The sequence below is a fragment of the Contarinia nasturtii genome, unplaced genomic scaffold (genome assembly GCF_009176525.2).
Source record: "Contarinia nasturtii isolate CC-2019 unplaced genomic scaffold, AAFC_CNas_1.1 Cnas_scaffold_1037, whole genome shotgun sequence".
Lineage (NCBI taxonomy): Eukaryota > Metazoa > Arthropoda > Insecta > Diptera > Cecidomyiidae > Contarinia > Contarinia nasturtii.
In genome coordinates this window covers 687,144-705,303 of record NW_022198383.1, presented here as the reverse complement: position 1 = coordinate 705,303, position 18,160 = coordinate 687,144, and the positions used below count along the sequence as shown (strand labels likewise).

At 35.1% G+C, this 18,160-nt stretch overlaps 1 protein-coding gene across 2 annotated transcripts in view; it reads right to left on the bottom strand.

Moving 5' to 3' along the window:
- Positions 1–18,160, bottom strand: part of LOC116343883 (POU domain protein 2-like) — a 68,254-nt gene that overhangs the window by 17,687 nt on the left and 32,407 nt on the right. For both annotated transcript variants that reach the window (XM_031772182.1, XM_031772183.1), the window contains exon 3: positions 10,279–10,767. In XM_031772182.1, coding sequence (XP_031628042.1) covers positions 10,279–10,767 — 489 coding nt within the window. The remainder of the gene's footprint in view (positions 1–10,278; positions 10,768–18,160) is intronic.

The following is an 18,160-nucleotide window of genomic DNA, read 5'->3' as shown; positions in this document are numbered from 1 at the left end:
CACAATACGATGGAGTGTGTCATATACACACATCTACATCGAAACGAAAGTAGGGATTGTTCAAAATAATGTAAGGGAGGTGAAGTGTGCATGTGTGTATGTGTATATGGAAAACGCGTTTCAATGAAAATTGTACGGTGGTGGGGTGTTCGTGATATTGTCACTTTATATTTTTCGTGCGTTATGTTGTTGGTAGTTTTACAACGCATCCTTTGTACGTGTGCATGACAAAATCGGGAGCCCGTCGTTCACACACGAGAGTCACGACGATTCGTGAATCATTTATAATATTATATAAAAAAAAGTTTTAAGGGGTAGTTTTTTTAGTATTTCACACAAGTAGGAGTGGCCAATTTTAAAGATTTTTTTTCGCTTTGTTTTTTTTTTCCTTTTTTTATATTCAACTCGTCGTATGTGCTGTGTTTTTTTGTATTGCTCTCCACATCGTACATCGTTCATTCGCTCCACTCGTTGGTTGCTATGAATGGTATTGCCTGGTTTTGTTGATTCGCTCGCTCGCTCGCTCGTTCCAGCGTATGTGTGTGATGTAATACGTTTATGGTTTATCGTATCAGAATATATGAATGCTAAATGGATGCCAAGAGAGCGAAAACAAGACCCGAAGAGCCAACGCCGTAAATGCCGTTCCTTCGTGTATTTGTGTGATATCAAAGCACATAAGATAACAAAATGTGCATATAAAACGGACATTGAAAAGAAAAAAAAAATAACAGCGAACAAAAAAAAAAATATACATATGGAAACCCGAAGAAAATGAAGCATAAATCGTCACACTCCATATATATATATGTGGATCTGTGTGGATATTTCGCTGATTCGTCGTCGTTCATTCTTTTTCTATATCTTCTTCTCTTCACGTCTCCGTCTCGCTTGTCACACGTTCTCAATTAGAATCGGTGATCTTATGTGCAAAAATCGCCAAGAAAAACTGGTTTGAAATGTGAATATAAACAACAGATTGGAATCGGTTCGTTTTTCCCTTTGTTTGGATCTCATTCTATCATTGTCATTATTACATTAAATTAAAACGCGGCAGCCGTAATATAAAAATGAAGCTGATTTGATGTGATAAAAGAAGCGAATGATAGTAAATCTTATGTGCGTATCCGTATATGTAGACCGTATGTTAAGACGATGTCGTCTTTTGATGGAAAGAAGACCGAATGGCACATTCGTGTTTGAATAGAGAAGAAAAAACACACCAACGCAACTCACAATCATTGATGAACGAACGCGCGAGCCAGATAAAGACGACAATGAAAATGAAAGAAAAAAAAACACACATCCGAACACAGTTCAGAATTGATATTGTTAAAAGGGTGGGTACATCAGACACACTATCTTTGTAAATGGTTTCTCATTCTCACTCGCACACATCGGTCGGTCGCAACCATCGCACGTCTATATGATTAAAAATAAATTAATTTGATGTGTGAAAATGATGGTTTAATGGTTCAATGGTTCCTTTCACTCAACGGATATTCGATATATGCACGCACTTTTTACGATCAAACATCGCACACAGTAGAAGACAATGGATTGAATTTTAGTACGGCGACAACGATTTTTCGTGAAAACGCAAATGTTAAAAGTGAATCGACACTGAATACAAAAATTCAATCGACAGAGTAATCAAATTAAATGATGGCTGAATAATATATTCTATCGGTGTGCGCGCTTCTCTCTACTTTCGCTCGACTTTATCTATATTATGGCTCAAGACAATATCCCTAAATAGATCACATTTAATTTGGTTCGCATTTGCTTTCCATCCAAAACGGCGGTTGCCAACCACTCGTTGGTTGATGGTAAACTGTGAAAATTTCCGTGGCTTTAACTTCGACGCATATTCATTATTATTTTATTGATTTTAAATCGACATCTGTTCCGATCTAACGGCTCTGTCCATCAGTGTATCAAAGCGATAACAAACAAAATGGTTAATGTAAATTCAAAAAGAAAAACTCATTTATTTCACAGTTCGTATTTTACCGACTGCTTCTTATCCTTTTTGTCAGGGAAAGGGACATAGAAAAAAAAAACGGAAGAGAAACGCAATAAATTTCCGAATTGAATGAAATCAATATGAAAAAAAAACTGTCATTGAACAATAAAAAGGTTCAACGTTTTCATCTACAATTCGTCGAAAATAACGACATTTTCGCCAGTTTCATGCATTTATCCGGTAAAGTTCCTTTTTTCCTTAGGTTTTTTTCAAATTGTGCAATTTAAACATGGAAATTTTTTTACACATTGCAAATTTTTATAAATGATCGCATATTTTTTGTTCAATATTATTTCTATTTTACTTTCTATTGAATTCGCATCGTGAGAACCGATCACTTTTTCCGTTACAAATACACCAAAAACATACTTGATTCAAACAATAAGATGGTTTTTGTGTAAAAAACAATTTTATGTGAAAAAAATTGTACAAAACATTACGAAAACTATCCCTTCATTCTATAGCGGTACCATTCCCTTCGGTCGAAAATAACAAAAAAACGACAGAAAATTGATTTGAAGTGAAGATGAAGAAAAAAAATGCATCTTGCAATGCAATTTTTTAGGTAAAATCTCGATATTAAGGTAAAAAAAGCAGCAAACGAAGCAATGCGAAACGAAAGAGACACAAATGCGCAGAAAGATATACAGCTTAAAATAGGTAAGAAAATAAGGGTATGGCAAATGAATTAAGTAGACTTTCCGAAAAAATGATGAAAAAATTGGTACCTTTCAGGATTGTGCATGGTGCGTTTGTTGAGTTAACATCAAATTATTTATATCGATCACAAACGCATGATTTTGAATAAGACCCTGTCATACTTATTCAATTTTTCGACATTTTTTCTTTGCATTTTTCCATTTCATCATTTGCAAATGCATAACAAGTTTCAGGGCATAATAGAAGATTAGAAAATTGAAATGCATTGTCTACCTTCGCATATATTTGATGCAATTCTTTATGACTTTAATCTCTGTCTTTGAACCTCTATCGGTTCATTTTTAATCAAAATGTTACCAACTGAGTTTATATTCAAGAATTTAACTTCTTTAATTTTAAATCGTTTCATTCAACCATCTTTTGAAGGTGGTTCAAAAAAGAGTCTTTATATGCATTTTTTTCTGTTGACGTATTTTGAATAAAAATGATGTTGCAACATTCGGTAATCATCTGAGCTCAGCTTCTTTTCCGTTCCTGTTAACTAATTTCTATTGTAAAAAAAATCCTTTTCGAATTTGGATTTGATTGAGTTTTTCATGTTAAACAAGAAGGATTTATGTCGGTAGTGCATAATACGTCTCGCCATATTCAAGTCTTTTATGCTAAGAAATGCTATTCTATTTTCTGCTATTAATCTCGAACAATGTGGATTTGATTACTGGCAACAAATGAACTCTTGATCCAAAGATGTTTGAGTTTTACATTTTAATTAAACAACGAAAGTTTCGAAAATGGCATCAAACAAGAAACTTTGTCTTGTCAAATTGGTCAATGAAAAAAGTTTTTTCTCATTTTTTATTGATGCTCTTCGTCTTTTTCGCACTTAAATTGTCGTGAATTTAAAAGACTCTTTCATAGTCACTTTCAAATCCCAATAGTTCATTTTAAACCCATGAAAAATGTTCAATTTGAATAAATGCCCCGTGATTGAGATATGTGTAACCAAAAAGCAAGGAGCGAATCAAATTAAATCACTTGTTACGATGTTGTTCCACTTTCAAACAAAACTGATTGTTTTTTTCTCTCGTCTCATTCCCTTGGAGTGGTGGCACCACCCACCTCTGCATCGTTTTGCTATCGCATTCGTCCACGCGACATTACAACCAGCATAACCCATTACATATTGTTATATCAATCTAATACAATAAACAGCCTTTTAAAGGGTTTAGATTTCAATCTCATGAGATTAGCACACGATCCAAAACGAAGGAAGAAAAAAAACGATGTGCGTGAGGTTTTTTGTTTGTCGCATGCCCTTATAAAATGTGAAAATAAATAGTCCTCCGCCGCTTCATTGTGTAACCCTTCTTCAAGAAGTTTTTCGTGGCATAAATCGAATTGCTGGACGGCAAACAAACAAATAAAACAATGTCATGAGAGAAAAAAAGGAGCCAAAACATGTTGTTTTTTCGGTCCTTCAATGCTAAACGGGATGAAATAATTTGATCTGGATTTTCAGAGACGAAGTTGTTGCCATCGCAGCAAGTGAAAAAGTTGGAGCCAATAAATTTATCTGCATGAACACCATCATTTGATATGGTTTAATTCGTTCACTTTCTTATTGATGAGAGTGTCATTTAGCATTCGACAGCTGAACATCCTCTTCGACCATGTCCGTGCCAAGTGGTTCGAGTGACCCTTATATCCCGTGCAAAATCGTTAAAAACTTTCTTTCACTTTTATTGCCGTTGATGGTGTTTAAATTCTTTTCCATCTCATTCTCCTCGGGCCACCGATTACGGTAAGTAACGCCGAAAATGGATATATATGGCAATCTGTCTTTAATTCAAAACACACGCGTTCCCATTTTATTTATGTATTTTTGAAAGATTTAAAGAAAGTTTTGAGAAGGGCGTTTGTTATACGGATCAACAACAACAAGAAAAAATAAATATAAATGAAAACATCAACTCCCGCATGTTCATTGATAGGACATTTTTTTTAAAAAAACATTTTACATTCAAAGAACATTGATTGACCCAAGTGTGTGAACAAGTACCTTTATTGCATTTACAAGATTATTTGCTGGATTTACAACATTATCATAAAATACACTTTTCGTTCGAGGGTTCGTTTTGTGTGTTCATCTTCATGCGTCGCGTCGCGCATCTGGATTTATAGGGTATTTTCACAACAGGTTATTGCATTACATTTGACTTTTTGCGGTTTTCATGCTGTGCGTACGCTTTGGTTTTCAATTTAAAAAAAATTGTGCGGCTATTTAAAAAACCTAACTGCTGAATCATTCGAGGAGAAAAAATGAAGGTGGCTTCTCTTTTGATCGATGCAAATTCGAGGGAGTTTCCACTTCAAATTGTGAACATTTATCCAATTAATTTGCGGAAAAAGGGACGTAGAAGATATAGCATTTCATTGAAAGGAATGATCATTCGTCTTTTCAAAACGGTTAAAAATAAGACATCGGGCACACGCTTCAATTGATTGCATCATTTAAAGTCGTTATTACCGAAATCGGCTCTCTATTGTATGGCATTTCTTTAATTCTATTATATTGACAATGAGTGCGTGCCAAAAATCCACACCTTTTACAACATATTCTTCTCTTCAATTGGGTCAAATAAAAATTGAATCGCAAAAAGAAAGCGACTAATGAGTAGGCAATTATAAGCACATTGATTGTGCTTCCATTCAGTTCGACGAATGTCCAACGGTTCTAAAAATAGACAATCCAAAATAAAACAATTTCGAAAAACGGATACACATCACCGGCTGTTTGACAATAACGCTTGATTTTAGTGTTTCGAACTGAATGGTTTTTGTAGAACTCAGAACTTTGATCATTTATATTTATAGGTAACATATTTTCACCCCCGCGCTCGCGTTCATCACAAATATCTCTCTTTCTCTATGATGCTACAGCATATTGTGTTGCATTTATGTTTTGTCTCAAACAATCGTAGCAACGCTGTAACAACACCATCCCAGTCAACACCATCGTCACCACCGATGATGACAAAAGAAACAGAAAAAGAGAATAAAAACAAAACAAAACGGTTCGTTTCAACGTAAAAATGAATGAAGATGTAAATGCACACAGATGTTCAAACACAAACGCCAGCGAGAAAACGTAATTTTCTTTCGTTTAGTTTGAATCAGCGTTGGTGTGTGTGTTTTGCTTGTGTGTGACGAACGAAATAGTAAAATAGATGCTTGACCCCTGTCCACTATTTATAGATTTTTGTTTTGTTCGATTTTGTTTTTGTTGTATCGAAATACTCATTTTTAGTAAACAACAACAACAGAAGCAGCAGCAGCAACAACAGCACCCCTCACCAGTTCGTAAAAGTACCGTGAACCGAAAAAGTATAGCATTATTACACATATTGCTGCTATTATATTATATAAATGACGATGAAGATTGGATATTGCACTAGATCTTGCTGGACGCGCGCGTTTCAACATGTACAACCAAAATCCCGTTCGTCCATTGCACGTATCTAATTGTACTCAGACAAACACGCGCGCATTCGCTTACATTAGTCGAGTATTTTTCATCTCTCATTCGGATATATTTGTCTGTCGTTTTGTTTAGGTTTAGCGCGCGCTAAATACAGAGAGAAAACGTGTGCCAAAAAATATATCAGAGTATTGGTTGCGAGGGCGATAAGCGAATGAGACGTTAAGAGGTGAGTGTGTTCGGGTTCGAGGGTGCGATTCACAGTTATAAACTGTCCGTGTCCTGCTCTCTATTCGCCATTCAGGAAAATTAATGACATTAGTCTTTGTCTCTCTCTGTGTGTTCGGTATGTGTATGTGTGCTTAGGTGGCCGATGTCCTTTGTTATACAGAATCGATCGTCAACATAAATCAGTAAAGCGCTCTATATACGTATAACGAGATTAATAGTTCGAATGCATATTTCGATATGCATTTGTCTTGGCCATTTGTTGCTTTTTCGCCATCATCATTTCTCTTCTTATTCGTTTTGGCGAAAAAAAAATACTGTTCCATATTTTATGCTTAAGTAAATTGCAATAAAAATCGTTGCCTCTTTGATATTGAAGCGCGCGCAAAAAAAATAGAGGGGTCAATCAACATCATAAAAAATATATTTAAATAAACGAATATTGTTTTTATCCACTTGCATTTCATGGTAGCAGAGAGGAATAAAAAAAAATTACGAAAATTGAAGCAATAAATTTATTTATGGATTCAGAACACACCGAAGAGGGAGCGGAATAGAGAGAGAGAAAAATCAAAAAAGATGCAAAAGATGTATGGCTAGGCAAAAAATAGAGACCTGTAATTTAGCCCATAGCTCTCATACTTTATATAGTCAATGATTTGCCTTTTTTTATGTCTTATTTGGAAATTGTAATTATATCCAGTGCGCAATGCATTGCACCAGTCCGGCCATTCATGCATATATTTTTTGTTTCGTTTATATGTTTGAGCATATGAAAATTGCCAGTATTAAATTGTGTTATGTGCATAGTTACATGGTCGATGTATCCATATGTACATATGTTCAACTTCGGGTCTGTTTTTTTTCGCTCTCTGCACTCTCTCTCTCTCTCTCACAACGAAGATGTGCTATAAATTTAACGACGCAACATTACGCTGCACACCGACAAATATATTCTCACTGGCGAGATTTTCATTGAGTATTAATTTTCAGCCGTTGTCTTACCGTACGGAATGATAAACAAAGAACCAGCAACGTCGAACGATACGAGCAACAAAAAAAATATCGCTATTATAATTACTAATTACAACTCTGTATTTAAAGATTTTCTGTGTTTTTTTTTCGCCAACATTTTGAATTCATAATACTATGTTTACATTGGTCAAACACAAACATTCATTAATAAATCGGCAACAGTCGGCCGTTGTTGCTGTTGCCGTTGTTTGTATGCTTCTGCGCCAATCGAATAACAAATCAAAATCAAAATCGCTTGTTAATTTCTGACATTTTGCTTAGTACAACTCATTTTTCATACGAATTGATACTTCTTGTTAATTCTCTCGTCTTTTTTTCTCATTCACTGTAATGCAAATATTACAATTTATGTTGCTTTAGTTTCAGATAAAAACGAATTGAACTCATCGCTAATGTTTTATTTATCACATCGTTGGAATATAAAAATGGAAATCAAGCGAAAAGCGAAGACATGAGAAAAAAAATCATCGGATGTATGGAGGGAATCGCCAACTTATACAGAGAGACGATGAAAATACACATTGATTTACTGAGAAACTGATCGAAATATTTGAAATTTAAATTCCACAAAACGGAAAGATGCAATCGAGAAGTGGACATAGCAAAACATTGAATTGCCAATGTGCTCTTTTTGTGCACAAACAAAAATATATGCTCTTTCTTGAGTTTTTTTTTCTGTCTACTTATTCCTTTGGTTCGATGCAAACGCAGCAATAGATTTCCATTAACGGTACAAAAAGCACATCGGATAGAGGAAATTTCCTGCGAATTGAACTATATTTTTCTTTGCAAAATTCTGGTGATTGCATTTCTTTGAATTTTGTCGTCCGACTCCAACTCGAATACACTTTGAATTTTCTACAATATATATGCTAAATTACGGAATAATCAATTCGCTAAATAAAAATGTATTTCAAGTGGTTGATCGAAGAAGACGGCCAAAAAAAAAGGTTGATAGAAAGAAAATAAGCATGCTCTTTTCCAAATCAACAACGCAAAATTGCAAAAGTACACACAAAGTCCAATGAATTCGCCATTTCTATTGCTCTCTCCATCTCTTTTTTTTTCCTTTTTAACGGGTTGAATCATTGAAGTTTAAGTAAAAGAGTATTTATTTAAGCAAAATAAAGAGCAACAAAAACGGCATTCAAAGCGAATCCTTTTCTTTTCAGCTCGGCCAAGGAGCTGTGGTTTTCCCATTCAAATGAAAGGAAAACGCCAAATAGAAACAACAATACGGAAAAAAGAATGGAATTTGAATGGATCGGCACGAGGAATAAATCAAGAAAATTCAAATGGATGAATATTTGTGCATTGGTGAAAGTTCTTTGATCACATCATAAGCACACGATATAAATGTAAATACGCACGTCGATAGTTGGTCTTTTTTTCCTTTTTTCCTCTCTCCAACCCTCCCGATTCTTCGATATTTCCGTATTGTTGTTGGATGTTATTTGCGGTCCAGTACATCGCCAATACATACAGTACTGTATGTGCATTTGAAAGAGCCAAGCTCCTTTTCTCCTTGTTTACACTATTTACTGAACGTATTACATGGTACAGTTAAAATTTAGGGTACATTTTCGTTAATACTCTGCTCGTTTCGTTTGACCGCTTGTTTCTTTTCACTTGATTCAGTCACCAGTTTTCCATTTGGTCGTTTTATATTTTTTTTTTTAAATTTTCAATTTCGTCTTACTTCCTGAGGGTTGTTTGAAGATGAATAATGAAAATACGGTGTTTGAATTTAAATTAATTTCATTTGAATTTTGGTTCTGCATCGGTCGACGCACAACGAAAAAGAAAAATCGAAATCAAATTGATGTGGACTGTTTGAACGAATCGATTGAAGGGAATATGGTTTGAAAAAATAAGCAACGAAATATTTCGGATTTTTTTAGCAAAATAAATCGGGAAAAAAGTTCACGGTCAATGGCATTTTGTGAGTAGACCATGAGGTAATGTAATTGTCCATATTGCCCATTTATCATATATGTGTGTGTGCAGTGTACACAGAAATCTAAGTATACTGAGTAAAATTGCTTACAATTTAGTTGAAATGACCATTTGGATAAAAGTCGAGTCGAGAAAACGATGAAAAATCAATCGACATGATGACGGAAAATACCATAAACTTAATAAATGTTTAATGCGCGCTCACAAATGGCATGTCGTCGCTTTTTTTTCGTCGCTATGCTCTCTTCAATTTTCTCGATGGTGTTAGGTTGTAAGTGTGTGCGCCATTAGTGACAGGTCTAGACAATTGACTAATGTGATGTCTTTGTTTACTCTTATTACGCTTGATGTTCGCTCTCTTTTCAATTTATATACGCTCCATCCGACAATGCGCGCGTGTGTGTATGTTCTCGACGGAATTAGAACGAACCGGCTACGGTGAATGTTATAATTTGCGCGTGCACGCACAACCCAATGTAGAACGAACAAATTGGTAAATGGCAATGGCCGATGGGGCCGAATGCAAGTGCAAATTCATCTCAATATAAAATCATGTCCATTTAATGGTGTTTTGCTGTACGTGTATATTTGTAACATAATCAGCTGTGAACTGTCACAACAAGCTGCCGCATAACATATTTATGATGTGTACTAACTGCAACTGGCTCACCAACCAGAGAACAGTTCAATTTCAACCCGATCCGTACATTCTTTGTTTACCATAAGCTACAATCTAACACGTCGTAATTACAATGATTTTGGGCACTTAAACGCATGCGAGAAAGAAACTCTGGCAAAAAGCAAATCGCAGAGGAAGAGCGGAAAGATATACACTTATACAAAATGAAATGTTACAGGCATATTTATAAACGAGCATGCATTGGACTTTACTTACCGGACGTTTTCCCAGAAGCGATATTTGTGACTCGATCAACAACACCACCGCCGCCGCTGCCTCCTATCACAAAGTCTCTGATGCGATTACTAGAGCTAAAGGGCTTTTCGTGTTCGTCCAATTGTTTATGCTTTTGCTTTCGTTGCAATTGATGTTGCTGGTGCTGTAGTATCAATCGATCGCGCTCTTGAAAATGTGTTGCCAACGCAATGCGATCCTGTTCAACGGCCGACGATATGATTGCATTGGCCGCATTCTCAATGTTTGCTGTGGTCGCGATGCCACCATGGTTATTGCCACCACCACCGCCGCCGCCGCTGGCATTTGTTGCATTCACATCGGCGGCCAATAATTTACTTTGCTGCTGTTGTAGTAGCAACTCTCTAAATGGTATGCTACTGTTCATTTGCTTCGGTTTATTGTGTGTCGATTGCGTTGTCATCGATGATGAGGCTGATAGAGTTGTCACCGGGCGGTGCCACTGCATATCTGCGAATTATAAACAATTGGGAACAACTTCGTATTACCATTAAAAAATAAACATTTTTTTTGTATGGCGAGACAAATGAAAGGTAAAAAGGCGCGAAAAATAAACAGAATAAAAAAAAATGACAAATCGAGAGAAGAAGCTGAGACACGGTGTGGGAAAGATGAAAGATCTTGGCGTGCGCGTGAATGCCATTTTATTTATTAACATGTAGTTTACTTTGCCATTAAGCAATCGTTTGAATCACTGCATTCATATATCAGTTTCATGGCAAAGTCTCACTCGTTCACATCTCTCACACTAGATACCGTCTCTGTTTTATTCCATACATCTTTCGGCTATAGAGAATTACGCGAATGACCCGTTGCGCGTTCTCATTTACGATGTGTGTACAATGTGGCTTACGGCTTATCTAATGTGTTTTATATCAACCATCTCTCTCTTTTGCTCGTCTCGTTTATTTTGTATTATTTGTCATTCACAATGAAATGGCATTTTTCTTTCTTTTTTTTCATTCTCATCGCAGTAGTCGACGTTTATATTCTCTTTCTTCACTCCTCTATCGCTCTTTCTTTATTTTCCTCTCTGAATCTCTCTCAATCCAGACAAACGAACTCATAATGCATACAACAATGGTCAAACATGTCATGCGCGCAACTTGATTCAACGATCGATATTACCCTAATAAATTTCATAATAAGTCTTCATCGGGTCCAACAACAGAGAGCCAGCGGTCAGTGAATCTTTCCACTTCTCTATTTTCTCTCTTTCTCCATTATGCATGCATTGTGCGATGCTATTTTCCAGTTTTCATCGCCATGTTTTTTTTTTCTTTTCATCGAATTTCATAAAAATCATGTTACGTTCGCTAAATTTCGTCTTTTATACTGTCATATCTCGAGAAAATTAGCTGTGAACTGATTTTCAAAAAATATAACATCAACAACGACATCAATTTCATTTATTAGCCAATTCCGTTGCCTCATGCGAATTCATGTTTTCGATATCTTGTTTTTTCTGCTCTTCAATTCGATAACGGAAAGAAAATATTAGAACCAATGCAGTGTGTAAATAAGTCATGAAAAGAAAACTGCCAAAGGACTCCTTTCTCCAAAACAAAATCAGAGAGAGAGAGAAATGAGCGAAACATTTTGATACAAGACACATATACACAATGTATATTATTCGCCGCCATCGTGATATATGGCCGATGTGCATTCGTTGAGCATTGGCGTGTTTGTGCTGAGAAAATGACGTTGATGTTTGTAACGGAATTAAAAATTACATGAAATCTACACAACAAACAACAATCTGTTTACCTGGTGCGCGGGCTGTTTACGTTTCGTTTTTTTTTTTTCTTCTTCTTCACTCATTCTCCCAAATCTCAATCGGAGCGTGTGCTTAACTCGTGCGCGCCAAAAAATATGTTTCTTTATAATCGTAAACACAAATAGTATATGTGTAATATAATAAGAGCGAATCAACGAATAGGAACATATTTGAACGGAACCCTTTTTGCCTGACTGAATGTGTTTGTGTACGCTTCACATTTTTTATTCATTCGCATACATGTTCAAAATGTTTTATCCTTCCCCCCGTGTCGGAATACGCATGCATGACAACAACCAAGAACGAAGAAAAAAAAATCGGGACGTGAAAACGTTGAAAAATGCTGTTGCACACACACAAAGGCACGCCACTCAAATCAGAGCTGCTTTTTATGCTTCTACCCCTGCGCGCACGTTTTTTAACACATCCTATCTTTTTACATATTTTTTTTTATCCCTGTCATCCTCTTCGTACATATGCATTTCGTTCGCGTAATTTCATTCGCTTCGCACTTTTCCATGTCACAAGTTTGGTGCTGGTTCGCTGGCAATTCGACGATTATACACATCAACATATCAATCGTGAATGTATTAGGCGAGTCATTGATGATATGGCATATACACAGAACAAAACAAAAAAACATAAAAGGGATAATATTCGTTACATTATATGCCAATGATATTTCACTGTTGTTATTATTTTAATGCGATATGCACAGATTTTCTATACCATTTGTGATGAACAACAACAACACCATTTTTTAACGGGTAACGAAACAATTATATTAACGTACGGAAAGAGAGGAATTAAGAGCCACCTTTAAATGTCGTTATGAATTCGGTTGAAAATTTTGATTTCATTTTTTAAAGCGATAAAAATGCAACTGTATAATTTTGGTATGTCGATAGAGCTAATGCAGTTAATTTCAATTTGTATGGGCCATTTGGTAGATAAATTCATTTTATAATTTCGACGAACGCCATTTTGCAGAGTTCAGTTTCGGCGATTTTCAAGTGAAATCTACTGGAAGAATGATTAAATTATAAATTCGATCTATGGTGATTTCGAACGTTCGAACAAATGTCAGATTTTTAATGTGGTGCATTGAACATTTGTCTTTGGTCACCAGAAGATATTTTGAATGTTTCATTTACAGTTCCGAAATTGATTTTGATAAAATTTAATCTCATACATCTATGCCTACCCAGATGCCTACTTGACACTTTTTTATCTTTGTAAACTTAGGTGGCGGTTGAAAAATTCTGTCAACATTTTTAAATTAGTCAAACAAGAACGTAGAAATGGCAAGACAAGAAGTCAAAACTATCTAAATGAAGTGAAATTAACAAGTAAATCTAGTGGCATGTGAGAGCAATGAGTAGAATAATTCCTATGTTAAAAAATCGAGTTCATAACTTTGCCAGCAGATTTGCCGAAGAATTTGCGAGAAATATTCAAAGGGATATTCAAATAGACGGTTCAAATTGGCGACCACAATATTTTTGGGATGTTTTGGAGATTTATTCAATTGGACTTCGTGTTAATGTCTTTCATATATTTTTTCGAGAATATTTAAGACTTGAAAGAGAAAGACAACCGTCGATTGATATCTCAAAAATACATTTTGATCAAGAGTATGTAAATGGTATTGTTAACATATTTTATCAGCACTATGTAGTGGATTTCAAATTTCAGAGTACGCAATGGCTTTGTTTTGGCTAGTGACGTGTTGGAAACTCGATTGGGAGAACAAGAAGCAGAAGCAATAGTTAACCATTTTATCCGAAAAACGAACGAGATATTTGACTCAATCATCACTTATTATTACGATGAAGATAATAATCCAGTCGTCTTTTGATAATTCTAATCGAGTGTTCATCATTGTTCCTTCGGTTTTTGTATCAATTGAGTAAATATGTTGGACTCTATGCGTTCGTTCAGTAATTGTTCGAATGATATTCGAAAGGTATTTCAAAAATAAAAAAAATTGTTAACAATACTGCCTTTGCTTTTAATTTAAATCGCTAGCTATTAACGAGACCTTATCGACTTGACATTCAATTAGATTAATTTGTAATAATTCGTGTTTAATTAAATAAATATCGAATTAATACACTTTCCTCAGCGAATGCTCAGTTGAACATTTGAATTTTGCTCCACGAAAAAAATGTACCCTTGTGCGCACCGTCGCCCATGATTTCTAAGCATTTTAATTAGATTTGCTAATTTCGTGCTAATTTTTCCAACGGAACGAATGCAAAAATTATAATTCATAATTTGTTTGCTCGTCTAATTGATTTCATTTTATCTCGCAGAGAAAAAAAACGGCAGCAACAACACAAGTATTTGGTAAATGTTTGTGTCTGACATTGTGAATTCAGTGAATAAGTGAAGATGGGTTGTTGTGTTTTTTTGTTCTTTGAAAGCGTTTTGCTTTCGTTAAGCTGATGGAAAACAGAGGCCGTCATAAAAGCGAAAAGCGTTCGTTGTGAAAGTGAGCGAGACACGAATATGCACACCGGAAATATCTACAAAACAATAATTTAATTTAGCGAATATCATTAGCTAAAACATTCATTTGCTCGCACATTTGTGTATCAAATCGAGAAAAAAAACGTTGCACACAATGCAGTCGGCATTGACGATGCAAAAAAAACTAACAACAACAACACAGAAACAGTTTGAATTTAAATGTTTGCGTTTTTCGTTTGTGAAGCGCGTTGAGAGTAGCAGAAAAAATAGGGCGAAAAAAAGAAATGCAATTAATACCAAGAAGACAACTGATGAAAAACACCAACAAATCGCATGGTGCAGAAGAACAGCCAGCACACGAAACACTTGAAAGTGCGATTTATTAAAAAAAGAAGGTACCCAAGCGGTAGTTGTGCACAGTTCACATTACCGGTGCTAATTTACTACACATCATAATTGCTATCGTCTTTTTGTCTCTTTCTCTCTCTCTCTCTCGGCGACCGCACACTCCAGCAACAATCTCGCCACACATTCATGTGTCTTTTGAATGGTGAAATGTAAACTAGCGAGAAGAAATGCGATTAATTATAAATTTTTTTTCGATTTTAATTCATTGGATTCGCTTATAGAAGGTGAAGCATGGCAAGACGAGTGTGTATCATCGTCAAGAGAAAGAGCTTGTTATGTGAACAAGAGTCAGTGTATGTTGATGTTGGCATTTTGTTACCATATTTATGCTCTTTGCATAAATTAAATCAAAAAGAGATTTTGATATGCAATTTTTTTCTTACCAACGAATGTGTATGTATGTGTGTGTGTGTGTGTGCTTTTGCATGTAAATTCTTCGGAAATCGCATGGAATGAATCCATGACTAAAGTTGAAGCAAATGAGTACACAATCGTGTTTTCATGCAGAATATGGAAAGACAACATAAAATCCTATTCAAATGATACAATTCTGTTTTTTTTTTTTTCATTCATTTCAATTCACTGTCGACTCCGTTTCTATTTCTCTCCCTCTCAACTCCGCTTGATTCAAGGGAATGTTCGCTCTCTTACATTTAAGTGCGCGAGCTCAATGTGGCAGGTCACTTGGACTACTTTGAATAATAGTTGTAGACTTTTTTCTTCTTAAAACGTAATATAAGTTAAAAACAGAAAAAAATTAGCATTAAGTAATGAGCAAAATATGTAAAAATCCAAATGAATGAAAAAAAAAAATGAAGCGTTATTTGTTTCATTTCTTTTTTTCAAGCGTTTTTTTTTTTGCTTGATTTTTGTCGTTCTTTACACGAAACAGTAGCATTGTGTTGAGAGCAAGAAAAAAGCAGCTCAATAGAGAGAGAAAGAAAATTGACTCTGGTTCAACCGCGTGCTCACACTGAATAAGAAAGCATTTTCATATGAAAAATATTGAAATTTGCGTGCCGTTTTTTCATAATATCTTTTATTTTTCTAAAAAAAAAACATGCATTTGCATTTGTCTGTTTTAACATTGCCATATAAATACAGACTAAGTGAATAATGATGGATTTTGTGTATGCACAAAACGCAATAACATATTCATATGCGCCGTTTTACCGCTGTTTAATCACATGAACTCAACAACCTAGCATTATAAATCCATCATTCGGCAATGACATTCGTGTCTGTATATTCACCGCACTAGAATTGCAAATGCACACAATCTCGGCTCATCCAAATTTTCCATGCATTTTTTTCTCTCTCTTGCTTCTTACTTTAAAACTTTAAGTTGCGCATATTGTTCAAGCATAGAAAATTCCGGAGATTTACAGAGCGGATGAAAAAGAAGGAATGCAAACACAATTTTTTTTTCTCTTTGCTGAGTTGTTTCCAGTTGATTTCGGCCGGTGGGAGTTGAACTATGCAAGAAAATCAAATAAATCAATCAGGTAAGTTTCATATATTTTTTTCTCTCTATCTTTGATTGTCGGTGTGTGTTACCAAATTGCACAATACCATTGAAAAATGAACAGACGTATTCGCCACAGGAAGAGAGCCAAATGATTGTATAACTTTATGATATTGTCTGTTTGCCATGGATTGTTAAGACTGAAAAAAAAAAAATACCTTCGGTCGGTAAGGTATATTGGCAGAGTGCCAAAATGTCGATTTTCATGTAAAATATATTTAAAGTGCACATAAACCAACTGTGAGCCAACGATGTCAAAAAAGGACAAAAACTACGACGAAAATGATTGTTTTTTCTCCGCTTTCGTCTTCTCTCGCTCGATGATGCAAACAAAAGATCAATACACAGAACAAAATTTACCTAAACATCTGTTCGTATTTTTGGTTGTTCTGATCGGTTAATGTGTGCATTTACTCATTGATTATATTGATGTACGCGAAGCAAAGAGGAAGAACAACTATGAAAATCATCACAAAACACAATAAAAAAACAAAATTCGAATGAAGTAAGCATAACAACACCGAAATTCATGCATTTTATCGATTTTTTTTTTTTTCACTAAAAACGTTTTGAAGATTTTTGTCAAAAATTCAACAAACAAAAAAAGAGAATCCAGTTGAAGGAGAGGGACAGCGTATGAGACATTGAGACAGTGACAAAGCAGACAAAAAGTGCTATTTTTCACCGTTTCTATGTGATTTTCCATTGTGCATTAAATGTGTCTCTTTTGACCTATTGTATTTCAAATCGTAAATAGTGTCTAGATAATTGTTCGACGAAAACAATGCCAACGTGAACGAATTGAATAGAATTGCATAGCATGCTGATCTATGTGTATCTAACAAAGAGTAAAGAGATATATAATATGCAGAGATTGACTTCAACCCTCCTACGCAAACCAATCGCATTATTGATGTTTGTGCAAAACTCTACACGTCGGCCATACTTTTCCATGTACTCCGATCTCAACGATCTCCATACACTCGAGAAAAAAAGCATTCATTGCAATTGGAATTAGTGCAGAAATTATCGAACATCATCAACGGTTCGGTTTTTTTCCATTAGAAAAAAATGCGAGATCTTCGAAAAAATACTGTGAGAAACGAGTGAAGCATTCATATAGCAGGAAACAGTGGTCATTCAAATCGGCCCAGCATAAAGTGACTTTTGTCATTATTGTCCAATTTCAATTCTTTTGTCTTTCTGGACAATTGATGCTAAACGAACACCTCTAACTTTAGTCCATTTTTTTCGTTTTTACTCTCATTTGAAAAGCAAATATTCTTGAGACATTTAAAACATATTTCTTTAACCGAAAAAGAAAAATTGTATATTGCAACAAAAGATTATTGACAAAAACTGCATCTGCCCGAAAAAAGGATTTCTTAGTCAATCTGCCAAAAAAAACGTTAAAACTCAATTTTCGTCTAGCTGCAAATGCTGGCTGCAGAGCATCGCTACCGGTTGTTTAATTTGGCGTGGCAAATGATGGTTTTTTCGCATTAAAAATAACGAATAAATGCCAAAGGATTTTTTTAAAGAAAAAAAAAGTGAATTTTCGTTTTTATCCTTTCGGTTTTGTTTGCAACCGAATAATAACAACCTATCAAATTATCAAGAATTGTTGGCGCGATCAAAATATGCCTAAAGCATTGCACAAA